General features: G+C 36.8%; 4 protein-coding genes and 1 pseudogene across 9 annotated transcripts; 2 read left to right on the top strand and 3 right to left on the bottom strand.

Moving 5' to 3' along the window:
* The first annotated feature begins 4 nt into the window (after positions 1-4).
* Positions 5-3010, top strand: LOC104735081 (pentatricopeptide repeat-containing protein At5g10690). Of its 3 annotated transcripts, none has more exons than XM_010454800.3 (10): positions 5-507; positions 598-730; positions 855-952; positions 1058-1219; positions 1336-1404; positions 1573-1708; positions 1796-2106; positions 2219-2287; positions 2460-2636; positions 2736-3010. In XM_010454800.3, exons 1-10 carry the CDS (start codon positions 145-147, stop codon positions 2958-2960), a joined length of 1743 nt encoding a protein of 580 aa, XP_010453102.2. In that variant the 5' UTR covers positions 5-144; the 3' UTR covers positions 2961-3010. The 3 variants fall into 3 exon arrangements, 2 of the variants coding, with proteins under 2 accessions (XP_010453102.2, XP_087337646.1); XM_087481520.1 differs by having other exon boundaries at positions 10-507; positions 850-952; XR_015578113.1 differs by having other exon boundaries at positions 26-507; positions 1058-1241.
* A 30-nt stretch (positions 3011-3040) lies between these two features.
* On the bottom strand, positions 3041-4853 carry LOC104735080 (uncharacterized). Its single transcript, XM_010454799.3, has 2 exons — positions 4654-4853; positions 3041-4507 (listed from the first exon to the last, which is right to left on the bottom strand). Exon 2 carries the CDS (start codon positions 4470-4472, stop codon positions 3246-3248), a length of 1227 nt encoding a protein of 408 aa, XP_010453101.2. The 5' UTR covers positions 4473-4507; positions 4654-4853; the 3' UTR covers positions 3041-3245.
* A 2282-nt stretch (positions 4854-7135) lies between these two features.
* Positions 7136-10518, top strand: LOC104737924 (uncharacterized). 2 transcript variants are annotated; one of them, XM_087481250.1, is made up of 6 exons: positions 7136-7275; positions 8116-9440; positions 9533-9583; positions 9680-9781; positions 9876-10034; positions 10161-10518. In XM_087481250.1, the coding sequence occupies exons 2-6, from the start codon at positions 8139-8141 to the stop codon at positions 10299-10301; spliced, it is 1755 nt and encodes a 584-aa protein (XP_087337376.1). In that variant the 5' UTR covers positions 7136-7275; positions 8116-8138; the 3' UTR covers positions 10302-10518. The 2 variants fall into 2 exon arrangements, with proteins under 2 accessions (XP_087337376.1, XP_087337377.1); XM_087481251.1 differs by lacking the exon at positions 9680-9781.
* Positions 10519-10854: 336 nt separating this feature from the next.
* Positions 10855-16321, bottom strand: LOC104735079 (uncharacterized). Of its 3 annotated transcripts, none has more exons than XM_010454797.3 (12): positions 15285-16321; positions 14851-14965; positions 14587-14754; positions 14128-14337; positions 13909-13986; positions 13115-13512; positions 12923-13033; positions 12348-12835; positions 12091-12259; positions 11519-11758; positions 11286-11420; positions 10855-11194 (listed from the first exon to the last, which is right to left on the bottom strand). In XM_010454797.3, exons 2-12 carry the CDS (start codon positions 14951-14953, stop codon positions 11066-11068), a joined length of 2229 nt encoding a protein of 742 aa, XP_010453099.2. In that variant the 5' UTR covers positions 14954-14965; positions 15285-16321; the 3' UTR covers positions 10855-11065. The 3 variants fall into 3 exon arrangements, with proteins under 3 accessions (XP_010453099.2, XP_087337375.1, XP_010453100.2); XM_087481249.1 differs by having other exon boundaries at positions 14128-14352; positions 15285-15515; XM_010454798.3 differs by lacking the exon at positions 14128-14337 and having other exon boundaries at positions 15285-16314.
* Positions 16230-16795, bottom strand: LOC104735078 (flowering-promoting factor 1-like protein 2 pseudogene; annotated as a pseudogene).
* Between the last annotated feature and the right edge of the window lie 2150 nt (positions 16796-18945).

Below are 18945 nucleotides of genomic sequence, written 5' to 3'. Positions count from 1 at the left end.
ATTTGCACAGTGATGATATTGGTTCGACCCGCCAATGTCAGTAAAACTGGACTGATCGATCGTTGTCGCGCGATTCAGAAGATTCTCTGACGTTATCCATCAATGGCGGATGGGTAGCTAAGCTTCTTCCCGTCTCCTTTCAAGATGTATCGGGTTTTAGCTATTTCTAATCTTTGCACTCCTCTCCCTTTACTTAAATCGTCCACCTTTGTTCCGACGCGACGGTGTTATCCTCGCAGAGCTACTCCTTACTCCAGGCGTATCAATCTCAAGCCTCTCACCTCTCGCATCGTGCACCTCACGCGCCGTCGTCAGCTTGGTCAGATCGTGGAGGAGGTTGAAGCTGCTAAGAAACGTTATGGGAGGCTTAACACAATCGTTATGAACTCAGTTCTCGAAGCTTGCGTTCACTGTGAAAATATCGATTTGGCTCTTCAGATGTTCCATGAGATGGCGGAACCTGGTGGAATCGGAGTCGACTCTATTAGTTACGCCACTATCTTGAAGGTGCTTACCTCTTTTATATCCAATTTTGATTTCGTGTGAGAAGAACACAACACCTGTAATTTGATTTTGGATTCGTTTGTTTTGGTTAAGGGATTGGGGAAGGCTCGGAGGATTGACGAAGCGTTCCAAATGCTGGAGTCTATAGAGCAAGGAACTGCTGCTGGGAATCCCAAGTTGTCATCATCTCTTATCTATGGTTTGCTTGACGCTCTGATCAATGCTGGTATGATTTTTATCTTTCTCAATAGGCTGCAGCTAGTCTTGTCTACGTAATCTTGGTGTTAGTGATTTGTAAAATCACATGGCCTGAAGCTGATGCAAAAACAATTGATATTGCTATAGTGCAGGAGATTTACGTCGTGCTAATGGTCTGCTTGCAAGATATGATATTTTGCTTCAAGAGCATGGAACCCCGTCAGTTCTCATCTATAACTTGTTGATAAAGGTATTTTTTTTTACGCCTAGTTGCATTTAGGCTCAGAGGGAGCATCATCGTTGTGTGTATGTCTTTCTTTCTTTTGCCTTAGGATTTTCGTGTTATATATTTCAGGGCTATGTCAACTCTGAATCTCCACAAGCTGCAATAAGTTTGCTAGATGAAATGATACGCCTTAGATTGGAGCCTGATAGGTTTACCTACAATACTTTGATCCATGCCTGCATCAAGTGTGGAGATTTGGATGTGGCTATGAAGTTTTTCAAGAATATGAAGGTCTCACATGTGTATTTAAAAGGCTAGTTTTATACTCCCAAGTGTTACTCAGAGTAGTACTGGGGTAGCGCTTGGCTCATCTTAATCATGATGTCTTGGTTTTGAATTCAATTCAGGAGAAAGCAGAGGAATATTACGACGATTTTCTTCAGCCAGATGTTGTAACATACACCACTTTGGTGAAGGTGAGCCACCAATCTGTGGATATCTTTACATATCTAATCTTTATGCGGCAAGATAGCTTAGTACTCTTTGTTGTTTCTTCTATATGCTTTATCAATTTCTGCTTCTTTTTTTTTCTCTTCTCTATGCTTTATCAAGTTCTGCTTTTGCTGATGATTTCTACCTGTTAGGGATTTGGGGATGCGAAGGATCTGTTATCACTGCAGGAAATATATTTGGAAATGAAATTGTGTGATAATGTGTTCATTGACCGAACTGCTTTTACAGCAGTAGTTGATGCTATGCTAAAGTGTGGTTCAACTAGCGGTATGTTACAATGATTGCTGTTACATTATTGCTACTTTTAGCATCCTTGGAGTACTTCTTTAGGGTCTTTATTGAATATGTTCACAGGGGCCCTTTGTGTATTTGGTGAGATATTGAAGAGAAGTGGAGCTAATGAAGTCTTGCGGCCAAAGCCTCACTTGTACCTGTCTATGATGCGAGCGTTTGCTGTTCAAGGGGATTATGGAACGGTGAGAAATCTGTATCTTCGGTTATGGCCGGATTCCTCAGGAACAATCTCCAACGCGGTTCAACAAGAAGCTGATAATCTCCTGATGGAAGCAGCTCTCAATGCTGGCCAGCTCGAGGAGGCCCTAGGGATTCTCTCAAGTATCGTTAGAAGGTGGAAGGCAATACCTTGGACGACCAGTGGAGGCATGGTATGATGTGAAATGTTATTTTCAGACATTAGATATTTGTTTTGGTAGACAGATATTACTAAGCACTTATGTTCGATGAAACCTTAGTTTGGTGATTTTTGTTCAACCGCAGGCTGCTGTTCGCCTAGAAACATTGTTGGGGTTTTCCAAGTCTATACTGCGTCCACATCTACTTAGAAAGGTATAGATAAATCACACTCTCTATTCTTACAAATGATCTACTTAGTAAGGTATAGATTAACCATTTCGCACACTCTCTATTCTTGATAATGGGGTTTTGTTGTGTGTTTCCTCAACTTTAAATCAAAAATTGAGATATGATTTTGGTAATTAATAACAATATATTGACTCAGGTGATACCAAGTGAACCGATAGAAAGCATTATGATTCAATTTGAAGCCACTCGACCTCTGCTAGGAACTCTGCAGTTGAAGAATGTTGTCATGCGGTTTTTTAAGGAGGAAGTTGTACCAATTGTAGATGACTGGGGAAGCTGCATAGGCCTTTTGCACCGGCAGGATTGCAACAAGGTGAGTTAAACTAAATCTTGTTCCGCTTCAGAACCTGTTGACATAAATAAAAGAAAACTTGAATTGATAGATTTTGTGCATGTAATTATTTTCTCGTAGCTTGATGCGCCATTGGTCTCAATGATGAGAAGTCCGCCCACATGTGTGAGTACAACAACATCGATTGGTTGTGTGGTAGATCTGGTTTTGGAAAAGAAACTTAAGATGGTTATAGTTGTTCAATGCGGAAATCATAGTGGGAGCGGTTATAGCTCAAAAACAGTAGGAGCTTTTACAAGAGCACAATTGTATCGGCTATTTGAACCAGAACAAAAGATGCTTTAGTGGATGCAAGTAATATGATATTGCTTCTTATAAGAGTTAGTTCTTTCAAATTGTTAGATTGCATATATAAGTATCTTTGGTTAAAGAAAAAACAAAGAATCAGATTGAGTTGTTCATGTTCACAGGCAAAAACCATATAATTCATAGTCCAACATCGATACTAGACGAAAACAAGAAACAAAAAAAAAAAAAATTAACAAGAAACAATAAAAAAAGCACCGACACAAGAAAGCTAATAATAAGATGCAGTTGCTATGTTTGCATGTGATATGATGCAGATGTATATCACTTAGATGCAGCAGTTTCATAGTCAATAACGGTTTGAAAGGCTCCAGCAAGGGCCAAGACCTTGTTCTTCTTCGAGTTCTCCTGCATCTTACTTGCTATTACATCGTTGTAGGCAGTTGGAGATTCCTTCTTTCCTTGCACCACTTCCTTCTTTGTTCCTTCCTCTGGTACTTCTTCTACTTGAGCCTCTGTTTCTGTTGTTTCTTCTTTCGATTTTCTGCTTTCGCTCTCTTCTTCTTTAACTTCTGCTTCTTCCTGTCCCTCTTCCTTATTTTCTTCGATGTTCGAAGCTTCTTTTATATCTGTACTAGTAGCAACTGTCTCGATGTTCTTCTCCTCATCATCAACTTTCTCTTTAATTCCATCCTCGTCTTCACCTTTTTCTTCTTGGGTGCTCTCTGGCTCTTTCGGCTCCTCTGTTTGTTCTTCGGTTTTATCCTCATTGATCAGTTCTGCTTTTTCTTCTTCTGTGGAGGCAGCCACTGGACTGGTCTCCTTCTCTTCACCGGATTCATCTGGTTGTGCAAGCTGATCTTTGTCTTCCTCTTTTGTTTCATCTTTGCGGTCACAAGTGTCTACATTGGTCTCCACCTTGACAATCTCCTGTTCGTCCTCATTAGCAGGTGCACGAGGCGACGATTCCGGGGTAACCTCTTTACTCAAAGATTTCTTTGGAACATTCTCAGAACCTTCCTTTTTGCTCTGAGAAGAACTGCTACCGCTTAGACCGCTCTTCTTTACTCCAGAAGATCCTCTTGAAGCCACAGGAGGCGATTTGACCGTATTGCTTCCTCTGAGACCGCCTCTGCTGCTTCCATGGAAAGATGTAGAACGCAGACCAGTGACAGGCTTCTCTCTTGGAACCGCGGGTCTGTCCCGTGGGTGTGCTGCAGTAGAGGTATTGAGAGATTTGTGGGGTGCTGAAGTTGACGGAGAAGTCAAAGACGAAGGAGGACGATCAAAGGATCGTCTACGAAGAAGCTTCTGATTGTCTTCGACAGCGTTGTTGTTCTTCCTCAAGAACTTGACCGGGTCAGGTCTCGAGCTGATTGTTGGTTTCAGGTAATTGGGCAAAGGCTTCTCGATTGTTTTCCGATCAGATCCATCAGCGTTCGCTTCAGGTTCTGATGATGAGACCGGCTTTGGCTTTCTGCCTAGTGATCTTGATCTGGTGAGGTTTTTGTTGTCCAGTTTCGTTTTCGTTGTACTAGACGTCGTTGCCATTATTAAAGAAATCAAATAACGACCTGAGACGCTACCTATAACAACGTACGATCAGAAGAAGAACAAATATTACAGATCATTTCAGAAGACAATCAAATAAGTAGCCAGCCTTAAACGATTTATAAGAATATTATTAATTCAAAACATGAATTACTATGAGAAGAAAAAGATGAATGAATACCTTGAGATCAAAGAAGATGGATTGCTTTTGAATATAGGAGAAAAGGCGTGTATATCAAGGAACGTAATCTCCAAAGTTTTGTGGTTGAAAATTAGGGTTTACTCATTTATTTTTGGAACTCTGTTTTTGTAAACGGAGCTTAAATCTCGCATTTCTTAGGTGGTGATGGAGATCATGAATCCTCCATCTGTTTATTTGTTAGAAAACAAAATAATACCCCAAATTTATAAGTTATAACGATTTCGACCGTTTTGGAAAAACCGTGGCCTTTTGTTTAAGCTAGCTTTTTTTTTTTTTGTTATGTTGTTGTTAAAGTACATGTTCTTACAATTAATTAGATGGTAACACATGTCTAAACTTAATTATTATCTTTTTTTTTTGTTTTCTTATAAAAATAATAGCTAATTGTATAAGGTCAAAAAAAAGAGAGCTAATTGTATTGTCATTCTATATAATGCTTTACATATTCAATGGAAAAATATATTATTCCTAATTTAGTATAACAATAGATAACAGTCAAATTTTTTCAACAACCCACACATTAAATTAAAAGACTACTCTGTGATTTGTTGCCCAAAAAACAGAATTAACCATTTTATTTATTTGTTTGCTTGTTGATTATTAATAATAAAATGATATAATAGGTATTTTATCATTTTTCTTCAATGTGATATAATCTAAACATTAAATGAAAATGTCAAAAAAAGTATGTAAAAAACAATTGGCTCTTAGAATTTTAGAAAACAAAGAAGTCAAAGATGGGAAATCCAAATTGAGAGATGCATCAGGGCCTTCTATATGTGTCTAAACCCAAACTTGCATACCATATGTAGTACTGATGACTTTAGCAACAAAAGTCTTGGGTGTGGAGAATTCATTACACCTACATTATATGTTATATGTTTAACTTAAATACTTAGTAATCATCTCCTATGGGAAGACTCTCGGATTAAAATACTTTTAAAACAAGAAACTTCGATAAAATTTTGGGCCTAGCAATCTTGACATGCACAATACTTTTTGATGAACTAATCGAAGATTGGGTCGTATCCGAAAATCAGAAACTCGACCAAGTCATCATTTCTCACCACCGATAAAAAAAAAGGTACAGATATTGATTAAAGTTGACGAAAATATAAATGTGCTGAATATTCATATTCCGAAGACATTCAAGTCAACTTAATCCATTTGTGATAATAAACATGATTGCTTATTTGAAATAAAATGACACATGAATTATACTTGAAAATGAAAGTGCTGCAAAAATAAATAAGTGCATGCTAAAAAGTGGAAAAAATGGTGGTCGATGTATCCACGCTTTTTAAAGACATAAAAGAACCTTTATAGTGCAAGCTTTGTATATGACGACCCTCACTAGTAACCTATAATAAGAGTTCTTTTTCCTAGCTTGCTAACAAAAAACCGCATAAGAGTTTCCGACGTGCAGTTCTAAGTCTTTGCCTGTTTGGGAATTCCCTACCTAAGTATTCCACGTTCCTTATATTTTCAAAATTTATTTATCTATTGTTTTATCATTGTCAAGTTACAAGAAATTGTATTCATTGTTAGCTATGTGAATTTTAAAGAAAATTGTTGTTAATGTTTCTTTAATTTTTTCTATATGAAATAACTTGGGTGAATAATTAAGTAGCAACTTGAAAACAATATAACAGAAAAGCGAAGTATCATTTGTTTTTTTTGGACTGCAGCTAGTAACCGGTCTATATAGCAACATATATTATAACATGTAGCTATCAAAGTAAGCATTATTCTTAGGATTATCAAATTTATCATTAGACTTTGTTCGTAGCATGTGCCAAATGTTTGGCTATATATTACACGTTTCGATCAGTAGAAACATATACACTTATAAGTTACAACGATTTGTACAAATTTTCATAAAACTCTTTTTCACACCCAAAAAAAAAATCCAAAATTTGTTATTATCTTAAATAATACAGGAGATGAGAAGTATGAATTATCTTAAACTAGGAAGTATATATACGTAGGGATGGGGTATCTTGATTTACGCCAAAAAGGACGATACATTTTGTTACACCTTTCTCGACATTATCAACATCGATAATTTAATTAATCTGAATCCTTTTTATCTAAAAAGTTTAATCTCCATTTCTGTCTAAAAAGTATAATCTCCATATTTAAATGTACAAAGTATAATCTCCTTTTTTATCTAAAAAGTTTAATCTAATCCAATATTGTATAAACTCAATTAATCTCACCCAAAAAAAAAAAAAAAATCGGATACAATGATCTCATTACGTCTAGAATACGTAACACCGCTAACGACAACGGTGTCGTTTTAATTTTTCTAATACTCTTCCATCTACTGATGACGACGTCAGTATACATCTCAGCCGTCCATCTTTAGCATCCGCTGAACCAAACCCGAAATCAACGGTCCTAATTTCTCTAACTGCTTTATCCACCTTCTTTTTCTTCTCTAAGTTTTAATTAATTAAACACTTTAATAAACCCCATAAAAATTTGTTATCTAAAAATATATATATATATATATATCTTCTTCATCTCTCTACTTCGCTCCACGTTTTTTTTGTTAATTCACAGACGGCGGAGAGTAATCTCTCGGAAAAAGGCATAAAGGTAACGCCGGAAAGTTTTTTTTTTTTTTTTTTTTTTTAACTCTCGCATACACCAGCTTTAATGGTCGCTCTAAGATGATCTCAGCCAAACGAAAAAAAAGTTTAGATTTTTGTATCTATCGTTGTTCTATATCTGGATTGAATTTTTCAGTTTCGTAAGTTTTTCTGATTCAATTTCACTGTTAGGTTTTCGATTTATGTTTACTTGTATAGTTTCTGATTGGGTAGTTTTTGGAAGGGCAAATTTAGTTTCTTTAATTGTCTCCTCTCTCTGTTTAGATTTTTGAAAGAACAAAAAAAAAAAGTGATTTTTTTGGGAGAGGTCTTGTTTTTGATGGTGAAGCTGGAATCGTGGAGAAAAGGTTCATTGTTGTTTATGGAAAGTCCGGTGTAATTCGAAGCAGCAGACCCTTTCTTTTCTCTTTGGTTTTTGGGGTTGGGACCATTAAAGTCTTCTCCTTTTTCTCTCTTTTTCTTTTACTTTGTTTTTTTTTGGTTCAATCTCTCGTTCTCTCTCTATCTATCAGCTTTGTAGCTTGATGTTTATGATTTATCAAAGTTATAATTAAACACCAGGTGTTTTTTTTTTTGCATCCACCGTAAGCTTCTTTTTTTTATGTGGTTGTATTTGTTTTTCTCTCACCACCGTGATGCTTTTTAACTTTCAACGACTTGCTTTTTTCGATTTGGTGGAAGACCATCCTTAAAGGCTTTCATGACTTTATTGAAGCTTATTGTTTATTGGTTGTTTGTTTGGTGTTAGTGGATATACTATTTGATATTAGCTCACCCCAGCTTCACTTTTTAACCAGGTATTTGGAATTTTTCTTTTTGTCTGCAGGGGAAGAAGTGTTTCTTTGATTCATGGATGGTTGTGCGGGTAAACGATCGGTTGACAGGTTGGTTGTGCCTCGGAAAGCTAGTGGTCTTGTTCTGCGTGAGAATATGAACAAGAATGATGGTAAGACTGTTCCTTTCTGCAGCAGGATTGGTTGTGATGCAAAGGTAACGTCCACCAAGAGAACCCGGATTGGTTCCTTGGACAACAATACAAAAGTTGGTCAGCCTCCGGTTCCGTCTTCCTCAAATGGAAAGGAAATCATTGGGAGTTCATCTCGAACTCCGGTTGGATTTGGATACTTGAGGAAGCCAACCAAAGTTACTGCCAAAAGACTGCCGTCATCTAATTTAGACACAGAATCTTCAGAGACGAGTACTGTTCATGATGATCCAGCTGCAGCAGAGTCCACCCTTCCACGCCAAAAGACTAAAAGATGCACAACCAATGTTCATTCTCAAAGCGCTGTCTCTGGAGAAGTTGGAATAACAAAGGCAGGAAGCTCAAGTAGGGGTAGAAGTAGTCATCAAAAATCTGAATTGGGAACCAGAGATACTCTGACGGGTCTTTCTGTTTCTTCATCTTCGAGTAACAGCGAGCACACTGTAAGAGGTGGTCTGAGCAAGAATAGATTGAGGAACTTGAGTTGCAACTCTGTGTCAGATGTTCTTCCAAGCAACTCAAGCTCGGGAACAAAAATCAGTGTGAGTCAAAAGAAAAAATCTGGTGGAGAGAGCAGCTCCTCTAGCAAAGACAATAAGACTAACGTGTTGGTGCCAAAGGTAAGGAATCAAAATTCTTCTCGTGGCAATGGCATCAGAGTTTCTGAAAACGTGTTGAGTTGCGACTCTGTGTCAAATGTTCTTCCAAGTAACTCAGGCTCGGCAACAAAAATCAGTGTGGCTAAAAAGAAAAAATCTGGTGGAGAGAGCTCCTCTAGCAAAGGTAATAAGACTAACGTGTTGGTGCCAAAGGTAAGGAATCAAAATTCTTCTCATGGCAGTGGCATCACAGTTTCTGATAACAGAAGGAATCGGATTGTACTAAGTATTAGGGACAACAGTGTTGTTTCAAGTAGTGGTAGAAGATCAGAGCGACTTGAAGCTGTTGCATCCTCTGCTACTTCTCGACAAACGCCTTTTCTTGCTACACCAACCGATCCCAATCCTTCTTTTTCACTTAGTCCCTCAAATAGATACAGTAGGCCAAACAGTAGTACTGGCAGCTTACGTAGAATGATGCCTGGTAGTCCCGCAGAAGCTGATCGTTCACACTCTTTGGTGAACCAGGATGGTTTAAGTCACTACAACATGAATGGAATTGCAGAGGTAGTTTCCGTCACCTTGTTGTCTGATGTCAGTAGAAGCTTTGACATGTTGGTGGGTTGGGATAACACCATGCTATTTTGAAATTGTTTCAGGTATTGTTGGCCCTGGAAAGGATTGAACATGATGAAGAACTTACATATGAGGTAATTAACAGCTTGGTCTTTTGATGTGAACATGTTTTGTCCGAGCTTAGAGTTTTTCTGATGTTTTTACTTTCTGTTCTGCTTCTTTTCTCACAGCAATTGGCTTCTTTAGAGACCAATTTATTTTCTGGTAGCATGTTCAGATTCTATGATCAGCATAGAGATATGAGGCTTGACATCGATAACATGTCATATGAGGCCAGTCTTCAATATTTTACATATTATTAATCAAGATATGCTTAAACAGTCAAAAGTCTATTAAAGCTAAAATCCTACGAACATAATCTTGCAGGAACTATTAGCTTTGGGGGATAAAATGGGTACAGTGAGCACAGCTCTAAGCGAAGAAGCACTCTCGAGAAGCCTCAAGCAAAGCATTTATCAGGGGACAGATGAAACCGGTGCCATTTCTCTGGTTAAGGATGATGATATCAAGTGCAGTATTTGCCAGGTCTGTATCTTCTCTATACTTTTATCCAAAACTGGTTTGTCTAGTTACTGAGGTGAAATAGGACAATGTAGTATTAAGGGTTTTCTTGAATACTAAGAAGAGGTTAATGTTCTTAAATATATGCAGGAAGAATATGTTGATGGAGATGAAGTAGGGACTATGCCATGTCAACACATGTACCATGTGAGCTGTGTGCAACAATGGCTGCGGATGAAGAATTGGTGCCCAATCTGCAAAACCTCTGCGGAAGAGGAGAAGTCGGTTTAGTGATAATGCCAAATTGTCAATAGCAACCTTTAGCTTTGTAGGATAATTCCAAGATGATGCAGATACATTGCTTTTTATTCACCAAGTGATTGTCTCTACATCATCTTGCTCTTCTCTCTCTCTATCTCTTTTCTCTTGTACATATGACAATATCGTTCTTTTGACCCAATTGGGGTACAAATGGGTAAATAAGATCACATTACAGTTTCCTTCTCAACTTTCGTTTTGAGCCTCAAAATCTGTTTGGTTTATAGAATTACAAACTACTACTCTTCAGGCTACATTGTCATTGAGTTATATCTGACGGGAATACTAAAATTGTCACTATAGAATTATTAGGACAAATCGCAGGCAAAATCCTATATATAGCAGTTTCGCTTCAAGTTATTTACATAAAATTGCAGAAAACAAAACATTGTGTATTTGAGGAATGTTTGATATAACTTGTCGTCTAACTTTGATTTACCTTCCAACTACTATGTCCTCTCTTTCGCACTGAGTTATGTCATCGTGACATCTATAGAATATAGCAAAGGACCCAAGAATTGTCCTATAGCAAATAAAAATTATTCATTTTCAAGGAAAAGGTTTTATTGTGTTTAACACCTCAAAGACAAAAATTGGGTAAATAAATTACATACTACAATTTGATTAAAATTTTGCATATCTATTTTAGGATATTTCCTAAGAGTGTATTGCAGTCAAAACTTGGGACGATTCAATTTCTAATGAAAATGTAAAATCTTACAACACAAAAGAGGATTTTATGAGTCTTGGATAATTCGAGTAACTTTTCCCATAGCGACAGTTCTTCCCGATGATCTAAGGAACACTCTTCCAAGAGCTCTACTTTCCGAGAATGTCTCCACACAAACTGGATTTTGGAGACTAACCTGCAGTTGCAACAAAAATTGACAGATCGATATATCAGTTTCTTTTTTTTCTGTAATATTTACCGCAAAAGCCAAAATGAGATTTTCAAACCTCAAGCATTGCACTCTGTTTAGCAGTTAGACAACGAGGAGACTTCTTTGTTGGCTGCCCTGTTTTGGGATCAAGCATTGCCACAAGTTTCACAACTGTTGCTGCTTCCTTTGCATGATGCACATGAAACTCCAACTATAATGATTTCAATTTTCAATGAAAAAGATCAGAAAACATGGGACGAATTATAGAGAATTGAGCAACAGAGAAGCATGCTTTATTGTTTCTTTTACCTGAGAACCAAGCAAGATGGGTGTGGCACCTTCCAAAACGAGTACCATCAATTCCAAATGAGTTGCTACTGATACAGGGAAATCAGGATGACACAATACGTCTCCTGCCATTACTTGATAAGCATCGATCCCTTGCAAAGCTATCGCTACGTTATCTCCAGCTCTTGCAATGGTACAAGCCTGAGAGTCACGCTCCAGAGACCGCACAGTTCCTTGATCTCCTGATGGCATAACCATTATCTGGCAGAAATTTTCCAGTGATTTAAGTAATCAGTTAAAGCAGTTTCATTTGTTTCATTACTCAAGAGACTAGAGGCACATCCACAAGAAAGTATTTCGTCCGAAAGCTAAAGAATATTGTGAAACCTTTCCAAAGCCAGACAGTATTGTACACAAAATAGTAATTGGAGGCATTTAATGTTAGAAATTCAATCATGGGTTTAGGTTAAGCGTATCAGATATGGGAATGAAAGTTAGGTTTAGCCACAGCAAAGTGTCTCCTAAGGTTAATACAGGTAGACAGATGGAAAATTACTAATCATGCAACCAAACACATCATGGAACTTGTGTACCTTGGATCCTGACCGAACAGCTCCCGCTTCAAGTTTGCCACATGCAGATACCTGCCCTTGTGAAGTTGATCTTACAGCGTCACATATAGGCATGAGCAGAGGCTTTGAGACGTCTCTATCAGGAGACTTGACAGAGTCAACGGCATCCAATAAACATGGACCATTATACCTGTATTCCAGCAAACATTTAACTATTTCATGGCCTGTTTTAGGCATGGAAGGATGGTATCATCAGGAAAGAAAAAACGGGAGCTTACCATGAGGATAAGCGGTTGTCAGAGGGAGCTGCCACCAAATTTTGATTTTCCATGGCACTTAAAGGAATCCATGTCAGAGACGAATCCTTAAAACGACAGGTTTGCAAAAAGGATCCAACATGCTGCTTAATCAAATCAAATCTTTCCTTTGAATACCCAACAATATCCATTTTGTTGACTGCAACTATGACTTGCTCCACGCCAAAACCTCTCAGAACACGTGCATGCTCCCTTGTCTGGCCTTTCAGATTATCAAAACCAGCTTCAAAAGCACCGACAGATGCATCTATGACAAGAATCGCGGCATCTGCTTGTGTTGCTCCTGCTATCATGTTTGGAACAAAATCTTTGTGTCCAGGAGAGTCGAGCAAAACAACATGATGTCTTTTGGAATTAAAATAAGCAACAGCCACAGTCATAGTTATTCCTCGCTCCCTCTCTTCAGCACTCTCATCCAATGCCCAGGCATATGCAAAAGACCCTTTGCCCTGATCGGATCAGAAAGATAATGTCAAGCAAACAAAGCAGATTCTGAATATTCAAGTCTCTAACATCCAAACAAAAGAACAGGTTACCTGCAACTTTGCTTCTTTCTCATACTTGTGCATTTGCTTCTGAGATATTCTTCCCAACAGATGCAATAATCTACCCGAGAGTGTTGACTTACCAGAATCAACGTGCCCCACCTACAATCAGATTCAACCATCAGTTATCTGCCTAGACAAAAAAAAATCAATAGATAGTAGCCAGTAATCCGAGAAACTCACAATGGCAAGATTAAGTTGGCTAAGAGCATCTGGTTCTTTGTCAAGAAGCATCCACTCCTCTGGCTTATGCTTAGATTTTGATTTTGGTCTTATAGTCATAATATCGCTGGATTTTTCTGTTTCCCCAGTCAAAGACATCTTGTTCATAGTACCAGTAAGCCTCTCCGACGACTCCATATATTTGGAGGAAGAACTTGTCTCATTAGACATATCTGTTTTTTCTTTTGGCAATCTTTTGCCTGATTTTATGCCGCCCGCACCTCCCTTTGAAAAACTATTATCAAGTTTATCATGTCTACCTCGGGAGCTTGTTTCTGAACTATCGCCTCCTTTCTTTAAAGGATTATTTTCTGCGCTTTCTTGCTTCTCCTTCTGCCTCATGCTAGCATCACCTGAGCCTTCAGAGTTAAGAAGGCAATATTAAATATTAGAAAACTAAACAGAGTAAAAACCCCAAAAGAGAATAACTTGGATGAAGCTCCCAAACGAGCTTCCCATATTAATAAGGAAAATAACCCAAAACCAAAAAAGGAAACGAACGAAACAGAAAGATAGATTCTATTCCAATAAGGCTATAAACTATAAATACTATTTAGACTTGGACTAGAGCTTGTGTGTTTCCTATTTTCTACGTGAATAGACTTTCCAAGTCTTAGGTCACTGGATGCATATCATTGCGAGGAAACATGATGGACTAAAGTAGAAGAGACATTTTTATGAGACAGGCTTCAAGCATCTAACCCGTACAATATTACTACAGCATCAAACTCAAAGTGAAAACCAAGTGTGGATACCTTTTGGACCACTTTTCGTGGATGTCAGTCCATTGGTGACTAAATCATCTGGCGATGGAGCATCAAACTTGAAAGGTGCTATACATAAGTTGAAAAGGAAATGTCAGAAAAACACAATTGCAACGCCACAAATGCAAAAGAACCAACTATAGACTCTTAACACAAACAGCTCGTCAACTGAAATCACAAAACACTATCAAACTATAGTAAGTTAACAACCTATACTAACGCAGGACGTTTTAGAACTAAAAGCCTTGTGGAGATCATGAATATTCCCACGGGAAATTCCAGGCAGAGGTCCCTGTTCCTTCACAAGATTCTTGTTATCAAGCAGACAAAGAACAGCCCTTTTCGATGTATTAGATGGGACTGATCCGAAAAGGGACTTTGCCAATTTGGATACCACAGGTTCTTTGCATCTGCCTTCAACTGCATAAAACACATCTATTCTATAATTAAACACCTAGAATAGCAAAATCACAAGTCTAAAAACCACAGTCACTCCTTTTTTCCAATCATAATAAACCAATAGTTTACCAAGTGACCTCAAAAAAAACAAAACATACGAGACACATTCAGACAGTATGCAATAAATAGTGTATCCTATGCAGAGACAAAGAGAGATTGTATAAATCCAAAGACTCACTAACACAGATTGGAGAAAAGAAGATATAGTACCTGTATTCTTATTGATACTTTGATTTCCGGCCACAGGATGGCGAAGAACACCGCAAATATCACACACAAACATACTCTCATCATTATCATATGTACAGATTGCACATCGCCAAAGCCCTTGCTTAGCAGTTTCTTCCTTTGGTACAACAACTTCTTCTTCTTCTTCTTCTGCAGTTTAGGAAAAAACAGGAATTACAAATCATAACCAAGTGAAAGAGAGACCATGAACGACCACAAGAAGGGTAATGGGGAATAAGTTAATACCAGGTCCATCTATATCAATATCGTAGTCATAATCATAAGCATCGTCATCATCATCAAAACCATCATCATAATCATCGAAATTGGATAATCCTTTACGAGGCATCGTTTGTTTCTTCTGCACACAAGTTAGAACAAACAATTCAGAAACTGGTACAAACACATCACCTAAAGAACTGAACATAGTCAACATTAATGGAATCAGAAGAAGTTAAAAGATAATAACTCAGAAGCAAAGAGAAGCTCATGCACTTTTGTTTCTGACTTAAACCCACAAAATCCCAAAATAATCGGAAGCAATGAGAAACAAAGAGAGAATTCAAAAACATCTTTCTGAAGGATGATTTTGAGAGTCACAACAAGAATCCATCCAATAATTCCAAAATTCACTAACTTTGAACGTTAACACAAAAAAAATATTGATCCACAAAACTTACAAAAACTAGTAGTAGAGCAGAATTGATTCAAGGGGATCCTTCGAATTCAACTCCTCCGCTCTGTAATATAAAACTTTTTTGCTTTGATAATATTCTCAATTCGTAGCCAAGTCCATTCTTAGCCTGGTTGATGCCGACAAGATCTGGGTTTGGTTTCGGATTCGGATTCCGGTTTCGGTTGGATAGAGTGAGAATATGGAAATATACAACAAAAAAAAAAAAAAAAAAAAATTGTAATTAAGTATTAAATTGGGCTTTGAACGGGCCTATATGGGCTGCATCAGGAACCCGTAATATTTTCACGATCCCAAAAATAAATAAAAAACAATCTGATAGAAGAATTACAATAGTTTCAAGATCAAACGATTAACGTGTTTCCTCCTCTACTTACCAAAAAAAAAATAAGACAATTATAATATGTTTTTGAATTACATTACACAAAAATAAATTGTAACAAATACCTACTCTAACTCAACGGGAACCCACTAACCCAAGTGTATCAATTTTTCTCCTTAACTTTTGCTAAACCAACACATTAATTTGTAACTTAGTTTCAAAAGCTGGATTTTAAATTAAAAGTAAATCTCGATCTCTATATTTTCGGTATGTATAGTATAACTCCACAAAGACTCAAACTATAATGATTGAACTTGTAGTTGTTATGGTCTCAAGACAAACTTCACTTCATTTAAATAAATCAACAATGAAAAGGAACTTTTCCTCACCAACTGTATAAATCGAATATAGCTTAAAGCTAGCCCAAAGAAACACAAACTTACATATCGATCACCATTAATCACCACAATTACAAAGCTAGCTACAAAAACAATTAACAACGTTGAAGTAATGTGCCACCTTTTGCAATACTACTCTTGTCCATACATACAAGCCTCACACAAAAAAAAAAAAAAAAAAATGAAAAGTAAAGAAGCATACACATGCACATGCAACCAACTTGTAGAAGTACCAGTTAAAAACCAAACCAATAGTTAAACACATATTAACAAATAAACACAATCTAAGTGAATAAGTGATGATAATCCAATAGTCATCGCTTTGTTTTTTCGAAAGCACACATCTTCTCTTTGACTTGTACGTGAATCATTCACACTGAAGATTCCGACCAAGTTTATGTCTGGAATTTTCTAGAGTTAATTCTGTAATGGAATTCAATTGAAATCACGGACGTGGAAGGAATTAGGGTTCTTGACGACGATGTCGTACATGTAAACGGAGTTGAACTTGGAGAAGTCTCTCGGTAAGGAGATGAGGTCGATGGTTGAGCGTTTGTGGTACTGGATGAGATCGGAGTCTCCATGGAAGTATCTTTCCCACCCGAGACTCCTTAGGATCTGTTCGAGCGACGAGTAAGACGAGACGACTTCACCGGTCGGCAAGTAAACCAAGACATTTCTCCGGCCGTGCGTCTGATGAGTGGCAACACCACCGGACTGGTTTGGGTTCTCCACTAGACGTATCACTCCATTATTGAACACCCAAACGCCTGACATGGCTTCACAAATTTAGCTTTTGTTATGCGTATATATATGATATATATAGAGGAAGAGCTATATATATGTTTCTAATTAAGTCTCTCGAGCGATTGCTTTGATGAGAGAGTTTGTATCTGGACTCTGTATTTATAGCCATGAGGAGGTGATTATCTCTTTTAACATTAAAAAAAAGTCATTTTTTTTCTTGGATATGAGTCAGAGATTTTTTCACAGCCGCCTTTCCAAGCGTAAAGTGGAACAGTGGCACAATACCTCAAAATTTTGAATGGAGTTTTTCTTTATTTGTTTTCACAAAGTTCTTTGATTTTAAATTGATGTTTCTTTAAAACAAAGTATGGATTCATCATTTGCTTGACATGAATATGTTAGCCAGATCAATTATATAAGAGATAATCAACTTAATTACGTGACAACTTTTGGAAGTTAAGAAAAGAATCAGATGAAAAAATCGAAACGCATAAAACCCCATTTAAACGGGACACATCCTTGCTAAAAACATTATAGAAACGATTGTTAAAGTATCACTTGTTTAATTTATTTGGTTTATATTCTCGACAATGACCTAAATTTTAAAAAACAATTAATGGAGGACTGGGAGAACATACAAAGCCGACACACTTGAATAAATGTATTAAAAAGTGTGTCACAATTGTATGGAGAATCTAGATATTGTGGGTCATGCTTATACGTTATACCATTCCTCTTCATCTCGATCTATATATCTTTAAACAGTATTGTTATTATTCGATGGGGCTTTCTATAACTTCGTTAAATTTCACTTTACTTGGCTAAAGGTTGATTGCATCTATATGACTATATAACTACACTTTAATGGGTTTTTTTCTTTTATTTTCATAGTTTATGCCTTTTACTCTTACACCTAAGTAAATTTTTTCTGTATTTCGTTTCAGAATGAATGGTGGACATACTAAATATTATTTTGTAGCTTACGAGTAACTGATAGCCTAACCGAATATTGATGAATGCGTATTCGACTATTCCATACCAAGGCCTTGTGTTTAGGGTACGTAATCCTAACACTTTTAATTTTTTAATCCACTTTCTCAGCATTTTTAGCAACACACCAGCATGCAAAAATTAAACACATTAAAAAAGGACCCTAATGGTGGGGGCTAATTCATTTCCGAATAGCATATATATGAGAGAATAACGTATTTAATTGTCTACAAAACTATTCTCCATCTATTGATAGTTTCTAATTAGTACTTTTCGATATTAATAAGAATAATAATTAGTTATCCGAGGCTATTCGACGTACGTAATTTAATAGTTATTCACCAAAAATATTATTCTAGCCAAGCCAAAGTCCGATTTTATTAGTGCATGCTTACACGGGAGCTTAATACGTCAGTGGCCGAATCACGCATTTTAATTTTATAATTATAGGCATCGTTTTCGTGATAGAAAAATTCGTATTCTTGTTACATAAGTAGTAAAACGGAATATGTACTCTCGTAAACGTCTCGTTCAAGGAACGAGTGTTTTATTTTGACAGGAATGGAATTAATACAGCAAGCCAACCACGAGTTCGAACAAACTTGTGTACGTATTTGATCACTGGCATTTTACATACGTGTTGCAGAATCGTATTAGTTTTACCCATATTCAACAAACATACATGTACAAACTCAATATATATAATTTATAAAAGATAGTTCTTAGAATTTTTAGAAACTATTTATAGCAAAATTCTCGCTTCTTTCCAGTTAACGGTTAGTTATTTATCTGTTTATGTCCGATTGCTTTATATATACCCTTTCAATTTATATAAAATTTTAGAAGGTTTCAAAATTTCTTTGGGTTCAACGATATTCGAATGATTAAACAAAAAAAAAAGCTTGTTTATTTTTAAGCAAGAGATGCGCGCATAAAAAAGGCAAAGGATTTCTTATTTTTAAGCCTATCCAATGCTTTAGTTTGTGAGATGGTTTACCTAGATTTTAATCTATTTGCTTTCAGGTTAGCCAAAGTGAAAAAAAAAAACTATTGCCAATTAGTCAGAAATAGAGTTAACGTAGCGTTCTTTAATTAATATACTATAATTTGTCTCCGATAAATATATATGTTCATCTTATAAAATATTTTCGGACTAGTGCGAAAAGAAGTGGATATCTGATTCAAATACT

This window comes from Camelina sativa, chromosome 13, assembly GCF_030686135.1.
Source record: "Camelina sativa cultivar CO46 ecotype springtype chromosome 13, ASM3068613v1".
Lineage (NCBI taxonomy): Eukaryota > Viridiplantae > Streptophyta > Magnoliopsida > Brassicales > Brassicaceae > Camelina > Camelina sativa.
The sequence above is the reverse complement of the archived record's forward strand: the minus strand, read 5'-3'. Positions and strand labels throughout refer to the sequence as shown.